This window comes from Mandrillus leucophaeus, unplaced genomic scaffold, assembly GCF_000951045.1.
Source record: "Mandrillus leucophaeus isolate KB7577 unplaced genomic scaffold, Mleu.le_1.0 Scaffold798, whole genome shotgun sequence".
Taxonomy (NCBI): Eukaryota; Metazoa; Chordata; class Mammalia; order Primates; family Cercopithecidae; genus Mandrillus; species Mandrillus leucophaeus.
Window position 1 is genome coordinate 1,245,728 of NW_012108674.1, and position 14,199 is coordinate 1,259,926.

Genomic DNA, 14,199 nt, shown 5'->3' on the forward strand with positions numbered 1-14,199 from the left:
GCCATTCCCCAGTGGGTTTCCCTGATCTCCCTTCTGGTGTCAGATAATTGACGACTCTCAATCCTTAGGATTCAAAGCAGGTTGTAACTTGTAGACCTCTGCCTATTTCTAAAAGACATCTTAAAAAAAAAAAAAAAAAAGACTGGGGACATAACATTTGAAGCAATCTTGACAAGTAAATTGAGTTTCAAAATATAGTCACTCCAACTGGGTACCATATCATCAATTTATAAAGCACTTGAAAATACAGTAACTACTATTCAAAGCAGTTTTGGCATTTACATGACGGCATGGCTCAAGAGTCACTCTTAGTTATTACTACGAAAACTGTTTGGGATGTGGATAACAACATGGATTAGAAACCTACTCTCAACTGAGAGAACCTAAAGGTCTGAGCTTTTTCTTCCACCATCGTAACTTCAGGTTGAGATTATAAACATCTTGAAAAGAGAGAAGGGCAGGCGTGCTCTCTATATCTCTATCTCTATCTCTATCTCTCAGTAGCAATGTGGCCTTATAAACTATGAGATACTACAGAATTATCTAATGTATTCAAGTTCCCAGTAGTTACCATTACAGGATTTCCAGGTGGTGGTCCTTTCCAGAGAAAAGTCCCCTCTCCTTCCCCACTTGTCTCTCACACTTCCATCTCCCAGGCTCTTATCTCACTGGTCCCACCTTCTGTCCTCTATCTGTCCCTTTTTTATATAACTTTGTATACAGTATTAACTGCACTTCTTTCAAACATTGTCTTTTGTACTTACCACACACACACACACACACAGACACTTCTCACACCCCCATTCTTCACAACTCTGCACTTGTTTTTCTTCTTTTATAAAGACAGTACTTTCAAAACTATTGAACTGAATTGAACAGCATTGATCTGTTCTTTAATTTATTTCAACACACAATTCTTGAGTGCCTATTGGTGCAAACATGGCTCCAGGTAATAGCGGCAGGGGTGGCACCATGAAGAACATGGGAGGGATAACATGAGGTCCAAGCATAGGGTTTGGAATAGACAAACCTGGGTTTGGATCCCAACTTTGACATCTTTTGTCTGTGTGATGCTGGTCAAGTTATCCATCCTCTCTGTGTTTCACTTTTTGCATTTTCCAATGGGAATAATTATAGTACCTATGCCACAGATTTGTTGTTTTGGATTAAAGAATTTGATGGCTGCAAAGCGTTTGCTATTGTACTTGGCATACAGTAAACTTTCAATAAATGTTGGTGATGAAATAGGGCATAAGTTCTGCCCTCCAGGAGTCTGGAGTCCATTGTGAATAAGATAGACATCCGAGTCACACAGTTACAGTAGTTAGTGGAATAAAGGTTTAAGCAAGGTATTACGGAAATGTAGAGAAGATTGATTCTGATTGAGAAATTTGGGGATGGTTTTGCAGACTGGGTATTCCTTCAACAGGCAGCTATTGCGATCAAGGCATATCACTGAAGGAGAAGGGAGAAGAGGGATAAACACTACAATTGGGAGCAGAAGACTTGGGTCACTAGCTGTGCTACCTTGAACAAATCACTTGAACTTTCTGAGCCCAAGTTTCTTTTCAGTAAAATGGGGAGAATATTACCAGCTCTGCGTGCATCCCAGTATTGGTATCAAATGAGACACTACGTAGAAAGGGCTTTGTAATTTCTAAAAATTAAAAATGTAGTTGTGATGGTGGTGATGATAGAATAAATAGTTTTTATTGTCAGGCTAGTGGAAATCAACTTATATCCATTCATTCATACTCTCTTGGCTTGCTCCCCTTGTGGTTAATGGTATGCCTTTGCAAGTCATCTGGCCAGGATTTCTGTTGACAAAAATGTTTTGACAAAGTCTACTCTTAATTTCCCTGCATGCAAACAGAGGCAAGCAGTACACCAGATAGATCATTCAGAAGAACAGATAATCAAAACATCACTTCTGTTTAGCGCTGAAATGTGAAAAGGAAGGAGTGCACAGAAGGAGGCCTTAGATCACCTACCAAGTGAATAATTAAGAATTAACTTGAATAAGAACTTGCAAAAATCACTATGCAAATAGGGATCACACCATGGTATGGATCTAAAAATCCAAGATGGCAAAGCAAGCTGATTTTAGCCTTTAGAATAAATACTCTCTGTAATCTTCTGTCTCTATCATCTTTGAGGAAACTGCTACATCTAAAGCATTCGAGCAAAATTTGGTTTTGTCTCTCAGGCCTGCAATTTTGCAGCTTGCTCTGTTCTGGATGGGCTGTGCACATACCTTCAAGCAAATTGTTGGAATCGCTCCCAGTTCGCTCAGCCAGCTGACTCCATTACAAAGGAGGATTTATCTTTTTTTCCCTCTTTGTCCAAACTAGAGGACAAAGAGCATGGCAACCAGTGGCTAATCATAGGGCCCACTGGAGCCTGCCCAAAAAAAGAAAAAAGAAGAGTCCCCTCCCAGGGCAGCCCTTACAGTTGCCACATCAGAGGATTGCAAAGAGCAGGTTACCCCATAAGTGGCCCCCTGCAACACCCCAGAAGGCAAAATAACAGCTAGGGTGCCGTCATCCAGGACAGTGACCACAAAGTCTGGGTACCAGTGCTGCTGCTCTAGTGCAGCCTTCCATATAGACCTATATCTTTAGGGTCCTCATTTTAAAATTACATGTTGGATGGGCCATCATTTGGGGGGATTAACTTAGCATTACACCATGTGCCTGAGAGTGTTTAGGTTCATCTGATGACAAAGCGTAGGAAGGTAATAAAACAACTCTGAAATAATAATAATAAGCCACAGGAAGAGGGTCTTCATGGTGGGAAGCATAAGCAGATCTCTTTGCATATGAACCCTGTAACTTGCTGGGTGATATCAGGCAAGTCACTTAACCTACTAGTTTCTTCATCTACAAAATGAAGATGATAATAGTAGTAACTATCTCAGAGTTGTTTGGAAAGGAATAAAATGCAACACAGTCCCTGGCACCCAAAGAGTGTGCAATAAATAGTAACTGCTAAAATAACTCCCAGGCATCTCAAAATACTCAATTTGTTTTGCATGACTAGGCCCATTTCCAAAAGTTGCATAAATATACTGCCTACAGAATGCAGTTCTTGCTCTATTCTTTAAGGACCTCCAAAACCCTGTGTGGACACTTTGTTTATTCTTTTTGCAAAGCTTGGGGAGTGGGAAAAGGAAAGGGTTACAGTTTTCCATTTCACAGACGGGAAATCCAAGGCATAGAAAAAGTAAATTACTTGGCTAATGTCACATTAAAGCCAGCAGCAGAACTGTAATCGGTCATGACCCCCCATTGCAATGCAGCTTGTCTTCACCTTTCAAAAGTCAGGGGTAAGCAACTTCTGTCTCAGTTTTAATACCATCAGCCTAATTTCTCAGATTTTCTATAGCTGCTGATCTTGAGAACCTTTGAAGCTTCGGGGAAATCACATGGGTGATTTGATCTTAAATCTCATGCCACTAGCAAAAGATTAATTGCTAAGACCTGGAAAGGGGCCAGACAATTCTGTGTAGCTGAATAGCAGCATCGTCTAGGGATGTGACTGTCCTGACAGATTTAGTTAGTACATAATTGATAAATCTAGAGTTTGTATAGCTTCGCTTAACAGATAGATAAGGCAATGGGCTCCGAAAGTTGACATTTACAGAAGCTCTCCCAGTGTTTTGTAACACTGAATCTAGGTTTTCTATCCTCTTCCTCTGAACATTGCTCATTTTCTAAGGCTCTGTTCTCAGCAGGCAGTAAGATGAGGTTATCTGACAAGAGGGCCACCTCACCCAGTGTAAGCAAGAAGCAAGAAGCCTCCTAAGTGTAGCACTGTCATGTGACTGCTTTGAAAGTCTTACTTACCCGGATCCAGTGTGGGGTGAGGTCAAAGAAAGATCCAGCACATTACATAGCAGCTAGGAAATTTTCGTCACAATCAGAATCCAAAAAAGATAAAAGGCAGCCAGATACAACATGAAAGCTTGGATAGTGTGTCTAAACCTTGGGCAGGAAATTTTGCGCTGCTTGACTCCTGTTCCAGACTAAAACGTGTCATAAGACCCCTTTTAGCAATGTGAACTCTGACAGGCACCCAGAAACCTCAGCTTTTATTTCTTTGACTTTGGTCACCCACTCCACAAAGTATTTTGCTTATTGAAAGGAATGGTGGTGAATGCTTTCCATTGTAATTTGTATCCAACGCCTATAGAGTTTATTGTAAGATTTTGTTATCTTCTCTTAATTCTTGCTGTCTAGTTTTATGTTTCAATTCATGAAGCATTGTTGTGTGGCTGATATATACCCAGTGTACTTCTGTAATTTTGTCACTTCCAGTTGTAAACATCTGACCCACTAGCTTAGGTCAGTAAATCAGTGGCTTACAGTGTGAAAGATTTTCTGTTTGTTTGTTTTTGCATGGTAGTGAATAAGAATGGCATTAAATAGCTTCTCTTGCCCTCACAAAAAAAAAGTAGTAACTTTATGTATCATAACCTAACACATAGAGCTATTTTTTTAAGCTAGTTGTGACAACTTTCTGAATACAATTTACTAAGATATATTACTTTTTATTTTTTCTTTTGGAGACAGGATCTCACTCTATTGCCCAGGCTGCAGTGCAGTGGCATGATCTTGGCTCACTGCAGCCTCTACCCCCCAGGCTCAGGTGATCCTCTCACCTCGGCCTCCCAAGTAGCTGGCACTACACACCACATCCGGCTAATTTTTGTATCGTTCATAGGGATAGATTTCCACCATGTTGTCCAGGCTGGTTTCGAACTCCTGGGCTCAAGCGATACACCCGTCTTGGCTTCCCAAAGTGCTGAGATTACAAGCACGAGCTACCTCACCCAACCAAAATATATTACTTCTATTAAAAGATAATATATAAAAATCATTTAGAAAAAATATACTATGTATAAACAATTATCTTATCACATACATACCATTTTAAATATTAAAAGTTTATAAGATTGTTTCTAGAAACTTTGTAGCTCTGAGTTAAGTGGGTGATTTGTCTTCTTTCATCAGAGGAATTAGAGAGATTAGAACAGGAGAGACTAGCATTGGAGGCGACTATCAAAGACAATGAGTGTGAAGAGGAAAGTGGAGGCATCCGAGGCTTGTTTAAAAAAGCTGGCAAGTTGAATATTACCAAGACAACGCCTAAAAAAGGTAAGTACTTTTTAAAATTTGCAAGACAGTTTATAAGATAAGTCACTATTTGAGCATCTAGAAAGAGTCCGAAGTCAGCATCTAAGATGTTGGGGGCATTGAGTGTAGGTAGGAACTGAAAGGTTTCTCTCCAGAAGGTAGTATGGATAAACGGTAGCAGCTATTGTCATTTATCAACCTCATTAAGTACTTTGTACCATCTTACTGCCAAAAATTATTTTTTAAATGTAATATTTGGTTTGGAAGTCAAATAGTGCTTAAGCAGATTGCATGCCATGAAACAGAAGTTTCTCAGTTAAGATGGAAAGGGGATAGAAATTTAAGAGTCAGTACCCAAACCGTCTTATCCACACATACCCTTACCTTTCAGACATTTCAGGGAACTGAAATATGACTAGTACATGCAAATACGGTATCCAGCTGGAACGCTGATTTCAAAAAAAGCATCTTTATCACAAACCAGAATGCAGGACTTAGAACTTTATTGATACTCACTACCTGTAGATTTCATCTAAATCGTACATTTATATGTGAACTTATGGTATGCAGTCCTGGGACAGAGGATCAGAGGTTGGGAGAGCTCGTTACACGTTTTATAAACAGACGATTCAAACGTTTGGATTTTTGAAAATTACTTTCCGAAACATTACGGGTTTGAGTTTAATGAGGTCCACAGTGACCTCTGCTGGTCCAAAATCAGAATGTTAGCAGGCATTTATTTATGCATAAACGTCCTGTAGTTACTGAAGTCACACTCTGGTGTGAGGCCAGGAAAAGATGGTTTCTCTGGGAGGGTCTCCAAGTCAAACAGCAGGATCCAAGTGGAGACTTAGCAGGCTTCTGGTCTAGGTTGACCAGGGCCAACCCTTCAAAGAGGCTCTTCGACAAGGCCATCTCCCACCCCACAAATGGTTTATCTGTTTGCTTTCCTACTATAGCCCAAAGATGAAATTTCACCTATAATATAATAGTTTTATACATCTACAGAGAATGATGGGAAATCCAGATATTGCCCCACTTCAGATACTCTGGGTACTGTCGAGTTCCTGGGATAACCCCATGGGCCGTGGCCTACTCCTTACAGTTCACCTTAAAATGACGTAGATGATGTGTTTGAATTCAAGCTGAAGCTACATCAGGGTGAAAATATTTAAATAAGACTGTTCTGGATGCTAACTACTTCTTCTTTTCTTTCTAACTATTTGGTTTAACTGTAAAAAAAAGTTAACAATCCATTAAATCTGCTCTATTAAGTGGTACAGTCTGGAAAATAATGGAAAATTCAAAAGTCATAGCCCAACAGTGTGGTCTAACTAGAGAGAGGGAAGCATTAATGTCCTCATTATGACAGCAGGACTTGTTATTTATTCTGGAAGCTTATTTTTGCATCACAATACTTGTTTTGGCAAAAATATACTCTTCCAAAAGTCAACATGTCAAATTGTTCAGAAAAGAAAAGTAATAATGTTATATACTGTTTTAATACCTAGAAGTTTAAACATAGCTCTAAAGTGGGCTCATTCACTACTCTAGGCTTCCGTTATTGTCAACTCTTGAGTTCTAGACCAGAACCAATCCTGCCCCCAGGCACCTGAGTATGAACAGGAGGCCTCTGGATACTTTGACTTGTCTGTAGGTGAGGGCAGAGCTTGGTCCATTTTGTAAATAAATTTTTCTCCCTCAGCAGTCCCAGGGATGTAAAAACAATATCAGATCATTGCTTCAGAACTGACAGACCCTAAACACAGAAACAGCAAAAGATAAAACAAAGCATCTTCAGAACCTCTTAGATCAGAGAGGAAGCTCTGAAGAGGCTGTCAGCCCTCCTCTAAGCACCAGGCTGACACCACCTCTTTGAAAGACAGCAATAAAGTCATGACTTTCAAAGACACAGATATGAGAAATACTATGTACACTGTGGCAAAGAAACCCCTCTTGGCAAACAGGAACAGGTCCGGCTCCAACACTGGCCGAGTTCCCTGGTACACTTTCATTGTATCCATGTCAGGGTAGAAATTGCATTTTAAAAAATTTTAACTGTTTTATATGCACCCTGAATTATAACTCGAGTAAAGATGTTTTTATTTCCATATTTTCTAGCTTTTTTTTTTTTCATCTAATTCACAAAGATTCAAATAGCTCAAATGGGTTTACTTTAGCTTCACAAGATTCCTTGAAAAGAAAGCAGAGGAGTAAGCCAGGCTGACTAAGGGACCAAATAGTCACAGAGTTCAAGATGCACATGGTCCCTGGCAAATTTTAGAAACCAGACCTGAATGGAACTTAAACCAAAATAGTGCTTCACACATCAATTCCTTAATGAAAGGATATTTCTGATTCTATAGCTTATTTCCAGAAAACCACTTACCACATGTGAAGTAAATATAAAAATATTAATACTATTAAGTTGATTTATATCTGAGATTTGGGGAAATGGGGATTTCTGGCTAGTAGCATTGCTGCATGCCTCAATAATAACTCCACTCTGAGACAGATTGCTAAAGGTCTGAAAAAATCCATTGTTTTTTAATAAAAACTATAATCATAAAGCTGTTTTACTTAACTATTGACTGTCAATATTTTATTTAACTATTGAAGGTGGTCTAAATTATTCTGGGATTGGACTTTTATCTCTGCCTTTTGAAGAATAGAGTCGCTATTTATTTTAGGTATAATAAACACGAATCTGTGACCTTTTCTCTATTTTCATCAGTAGATTGATTGGAAAGTTATTTTGCTTCTGCCCTCAGAAGCAAACAGATGCATCAATTCCTCCTTCATTTCAGATGGCAGCATTAACACAATCCAGTCGATGCACGTGGGAGAGTTCAACCAGAAACTGGTGGAAGCCAGCACTCAATTTAAAAAGAAACAAGAAAAAGGCACAATTGATGTTTGGTGGTTGTTTGATGACGGAGGTAAAAACTTTCAGAAAATACACTAGGGACAAGAATTTCTATCTTGATCAACTTAACAAACTGCATGAGAAGGTATATGGGAACAATGCTGGTTAAAGAATAATGTTTCTGTGTTCTCCAAAGATTGTAACTTAATTAAGAGCTATCAGTGTGGGAATGAATAAAGATATAAAGCTATTCATTTCCTCCCATTTAGATATACTCATCGTGTCATAATTCACTCTTTATTCCAGGGTTAACACTTCTTATCCCCTATATCTTGACTCTCAGAAAAAAATGGAAAGACTGTAAATTAAGGATCTATGTCGGAGGAAAGATCAACCGCATTGAAGAAGAAAAAATTGCGTAAGTAGTTTACCACCCACATGTTAGGTCATTTCAGAGGTTTGTTGCTTTAATGCTTTCATTTTAATAACTTTAAGTGTCTCTGAGACACAGTAGACTTAAAGACAAAGCCACTAGGATAGGCCTCGTGTTTACTTGGTTTTCTGGTCAGTAAATTATTTTCATATTTTTCCTGATCACTGTCTTCAAGCAAGACCTCTTATCTTCTGTCACAAATGCTTTCCAAAAGGAAGGTGCCACAGAAGCCTCATCGCAAGTCCTGAGTAGGAGCTTCATTATCTCATATAATGCTTATTTTGTTCTGACCAGTAAAGGCATCCAAGAAAAGAAGAGCCTGAAGGAAATTCGGGTCCAGTTGCTTTTTCTGTGGGAATTCAAACCTCCTAATTCATGGCAGTCACTCTTAGCACAGCATATGTAAAAGAGAACTAAATGGAGAGACTGCACCTGGGTTCTAGCCCCAGCTCTGCCATCAAGGAGCTGTAGGACTTTGCAACAGTTGCCAAATACATCTGGGTCCCCAGTTTCTCCTTTGTAGTTTGAAAGAGTTTAAAGGGATGACTGTAGAGAACTCTTCTAATTTAAATTAAAAAAAAAAAAAAAAAATCCCACAGTGTAAGTCTGTATCTTTCTCATTAATGTAGCCATTGAGAGCTGATGCCAGATGTGAGAAGAATAAGCATGCTGAGAACATGACACATTCTGAGGTCTCTGGTGGAAATTCAGAAAACCACCTTCAGCACTTAGTCCCTCATGGCACTGAGGGACTAAGCTCCGAGTCCTTCCTGGAACCAGCACTTCCAGAAGTCACAAAATAATGACAGGCTTTATTCAGTAATTTTAAATATTTTCTCTTCCCTCTTAGGATGTATTGTGCTGTGAATGTGGTATACATATATATATACCCATACACACACACAGACACACATATAGTTATAAATTGCTACATTGTTACATTCTGAGAAATGTGTCAGGCAATTTCATATTGTGCAAACATCAGAGTGTACTTACACAAACCTAGATGGTATAACCTACTACACACCTAGGTTACATAGTATACCCTGTTGCTCTAGGCTACAAATCTGAACTGAATACTGTAGACAACTGTAACACAGTGGTAAATATTTGTATATCAAAACATAGAAACGGTATAGTAAAAATACAGCATAAAAGATAAAAAATGGTCCACTTGTATTGGGCACTTACCATGAATGGAACTTGCAGGACTGGCAGTTGCTCTGGGTGCATCAGTGAGGGAATGTGAGGCCCCAGGACATGACTACGCGACTGTAGATTTTATCAACACTTCATACTTGGGCTACACAAAATTTATACAAAAATATTTTTCTTCAAAGCTGGACCTGAGAATAAAAAATATTTTTCTTTAATAATAAATTAACCTTATCTTACTGTAACTTTTTTACTGTATAATTTGTAAGCTTTTGACCCTTTTGTAATAACACCGAGCTTAAAACATATTGTACAGCTGTGCAAAAGTGTTTTCTTATATCCTTATTCTATAAGCTTTTTTCTTTTTTATTTTATTCATTTATTTATTTATTTTTTTGAGACGGAGTCTTGCTCTGTTACCCAGGCTGGAGTGCAGTGGCCGGATCTTAGCTCACTACAAGCTCTGCCTCCCGGGTTTACGCCATTCTCCTGCCTCAGCCTCCCGGGTAGCTGGGACTACAGGCGCCCGCCACCTCGCCCTGCTAGTTTTTTTGTATTTTTTAGTAGAGACGGGGTTTCACCGTGTTAGCCAGGATGGTCTCGATCTCCTGACCTCGTGAACCGCCCGTCTCGGCCTCCCAAAAGTGCTGGGATTACAGGCTTGAGCCACCGCGCCCGGCCAGGAATGTGCTTTGTTTTAAAGTCTATTTTGTCTGGTATTAGTGCAGTGGCCGGATCTTAGCTCACTACAAGCTCTGCCTCCCGGGTTTACGCCATTCTCCTGCCTCAGCCTCCCGAGTAGCTGGGACTACAGGCGCCCGCCACCTCGACCGGCTAATTTTTTGTATTTTTAGTAGAGACAGGGTTTCACCGTGTTAGCCAGGATGGTCTTGATCTCCCGCCCGTCTCGGCCTCCCAAAGTGCTGGGATTACAGGCGTGAGCCACCGCGCCCGGCCTGCTTTTTTCTATTTTTTCTTTTTAAATATTTTTGTTAAAAACTGAAACACACACACACACATTAGGGTAGGTCTATCCAGGGTCAGGATCATCAATATCACTGTCTACCACCTCCACATCTTGTATCCCACTGGAAGGTGTTCCAGGGCAATAACAGGCATGGAGCTGTCATCTCCTATGATAACAATGCTTTCCTCTGGAATATCTCCTAAATGACCTGCCTGAAGCTGTTTCACAGTTCACTTTTTTTAATAAGTAGAAGAAGTACACTCTAAAATAATAATAAAAAGTATAGTATGTAAACACATAACCAGTAACAGTCATTTATTATTGTTATCAAGTGCATATCAAGTACATATCAGGTATTATGTACTGTACGCAATTGTATGTGCTGTATTTTTATATGACTGGCAGTGCAGTAGGTTTGTTTACACCAGCATCACCACAAACGTGTGAATAATGCTGTGAATAATGGCTGTGCTATGCCATTATTACAACAATTAAGACATCACTAGGTGATAGGAATTTTTCAGCTTCATTATAATCTTATGGGACCACGATCGTACATGCAGTCTGTCATTGACCAGAATGTTATTATGTGGTGTATGACTGCATATATATTATACGTATATGCATATATATCTTTTCAATCAAATCAATATGATATGTATATACTAATATATATATTCAATTGTACTTCAGGAGGATCATATTAACATGGAAACTAACATAATGTCTATAATATTTTATATTAAAGCTGCCAATATTTTATTGGGACAATTAGTATAATTTGAAAATGTTTTGTGGCTTAAATGGTAGTATGGCATCAATGTTAAATTTTCCAATTTCAAAAATTGTGCTCTCTTTATATAAGAGATTGTCCTTGTTCTTAGGAACTGCTCACTGAAAAATTTAGGGGTAAAGGTGCCTAATATCTGCAACTGACTTTAAAAGATTAGAGTAGATAGGTAGATAGATAGAGATAGAAGTAAATAGATAGATAAATATAAAGAGAGAGAAGCAAAATGGTAAATCAAATGGGACAAAATATAAACAACTGGTGAATCTGGGAGTTCTTTGTATTATCTTAAACACTTTTCTGTAACTTTGAAATTATATCAAAATTATCAGTTGCCAAGAAAAAACCTCATATATATATATATAAGCCATATACATATAAGGCTTATATATATGAGGTTTTATAATATACACGATGGTTTATAATGTTATAATATGTTTATATATTGTATAATGTATATATAATATATGTTTATGTATAATTAATCATATAATTTATCATATTATGATATATTGTATGATAACTGTCAGTAGTTTGTCAGTAACTATAAAAATTACACCAATATTATAGTCCATAAGTATTAAGACTTGCTGTCTTTCAAATAACAAGAAATGTGGACAGATTTGCATTCTGTTCCCTGTGACATAAATGCAGGGTTGGATTGGCTGTTGCCAGTGTCTGCACCTACAGGGATTTCTTTATGCCTTCAGTGAAATAGCTTGGTCCACACTTAATGTGTTCATCAGGTACTGTAATGAAAATCAAACACCAACCAAAAAGCCTCTGTCTGAAAGCTAAGCTGAAATAAGACATGATTGCTTTTGATATCTTAACTCAAACACAAAACTCTTTGATTGAAAATAGTTAAATATGCAATGATGAAGTATTTTCCTTTCATATTTTCAGAATGGCTTCCCTTCTGAGCAAATTTAGGATAAAATTTGCAGACATCCACATCATTGGTGACATCAACATTAAGCCAAACAAAGAGAGGTATGAAATATTTAACAAGATCCATTGATTACCCATGGACTCTCTCATTCTCTTTTGTGTTGATTATCAAACAGTAAAAATGTTATGTATTTACTGCAGTGACTTCTTGATGGGATCTAATAAGAAGGGCCTTCAGATAATCATGACAGAACTACCAAGTACATTCTAAAGGGAAGAAAGGCTTTTACAGTGAAGACAAGCCTGAGAGGGAGAATTGTTGAAACAGATTAGTTCATATGTTAGAATTGCCCTTCCTGTTCTTGGTTCCTATGGTGGCAAGAGTAGCAGGAAGCGCAAGGTCATCCTATTCTGACCAGAGCCATCAGGGCAAGTTTTGTTATTCAAAGTTACTCATGGAGCAGCCTGGATGGGGAGCTCTGATGGAGAAGATGTGGAAACAGCTCGTGTCTTCTCGGCACGTGGACAATACCAACTCCCCAGGGTCATTTTAGCTTTTAGGCACTAAAGGCCCCACAGGTAAGGCCTGTGAATTTTGCGGGGATGTCTAAAACTATCTGAAGCCTGGAAAAGAAATGTATTGGCTTCAAAATAAAAAAAGAAAATGACAAAATCAAAGTAATCATTTAAATATCTTCAAAATGTGACATTATTTTAATCCTCATTAATTGTTATATTTTTCAACTATTCAACTCCATGAGTGTCTTTGTCAGCTCGGGCTGCTATACCAAAATGCCATGGACTGGGTGGATTAAACAACAGACATTTATTTCTCACAGTTCTGGCGAAGTTCTGGGAAGTCCAAGTTCAAGGCGCTAACTTACTCAATTTCCTTTGAGGGCCCTCTTGGTGGTGTGCAGATGGCCGCCTCCTTGCTATGTCCTCACATGGTGGAAAGAATTCTCTCTTTCCCTTCCTATAAGAGCACTAATCCTATAATAGGGAACCTACCCTCATGAACTCATCTCAACCTAATTACCAGCCAAAGGCTTCACCTCCAAATACTATCACATGGAAGTTAGGCCTTCAACACATGAATTTGGGTGGGGGGACACAAGCATTCAGCTTATAACAATGATATTTTTGGGGGTTTTTTTTTGAGACAGGGTCTCACTCTGTCACCCAGGATGGAGTGTAGCAGTGCAATCTCAGCTCACAACAACCTCTGCCTCCTGGACTCAGGTCATTCTCCCACCTTGGCCTCCTAGGTAGCTGGGACCACAAGCACGTGACACCACACCTGGTTAATTTTTTGGTAGAGACGGGCTTTCGCCATGTTGCCCAGGCTGGTCTCAAGCCCCTGAACTTGAGTGATCTGCCCGCCTTAGCCTCCCAAAGTGCTGGGATTATAGGCATGAGCCATCACACCTGGCAACACTGATATTTGAAAACACTTGTAGGCTAGATCTTCACAGTAGTTTGCAAGGGTGCAAGAAGATTGTTTAGAAACCATGGCCAATTATAAATTAAATTAAATATTTAGAGTTATCATTTAACAATTACAAAATGTTTTCAATTATTTATAGTCTAAAATCATATTTTCTGTTGCACTCAGATGCAATTTAATACATTTTTGATTTCGTGTGGAGTGGGGCCTCCAAGAGGAATCATACAGAGGGATGTGAAGGTCCCAGAATGGCTTAGATTATCACGGTTCTGTCAGATCTCTTCCCTTTTCTGTTGACCATCATTTCTTCTTCCTTTTGTACTTCTTTTTTTGTTTTTTTTTTTAAATGGAGTCTCGCTCTGTTGCCAGGCTGGAGTGCAATGGTGGCATCTTGGCTCACTGCAACCTCCGACGCCCTGGTTCGAGGGATTCTCCTGCCTCACTCAGCTGCTGAATAGCCGGGATTACAGGCACGCACCACCATGCCCAGTTAATTTTTGTATTTTTTTTTTTTT

The 14,199-nt window shown here is 38.9% G+C and overlaps 1 protein-coding gene across 2 annotated transcripts in view; it reads left to right on the forward strand.

Annotated features, from left to right (window-relative positions):
- Window positions 1-14,199, forward strand: part of SLC12A1 (solute carrier family 12 (sodium/potassium/chloride transporter), member 1) — a 118,713-nt gene that overhangs the window by 92,659 nt on the left and 11,855 nt on the right. For both annotated transcript variants that reach the window (XM_011967289.1, XM_011967290.1), the window contains exons 21-24: window positions 5,013-5,156; window positions 7,943-8,074; window positions 8,308-8,419; window positions 12,253-12,339. In XM_011967289.1, coding sequence (XP_011822679.1) covers window positions 5,013-5,156; window positions 7,943-8,074; window positions 8,308-8,419; window positions 12,253-12,339 — 475 coding nt within the window. The remainder of the gene's footprint in view (window positions 1-5,012; window positions 5,157-7,942; window positions 8,075-8,307; window positions 8,420-12,252; window positions 12,340-14,199) is intronic.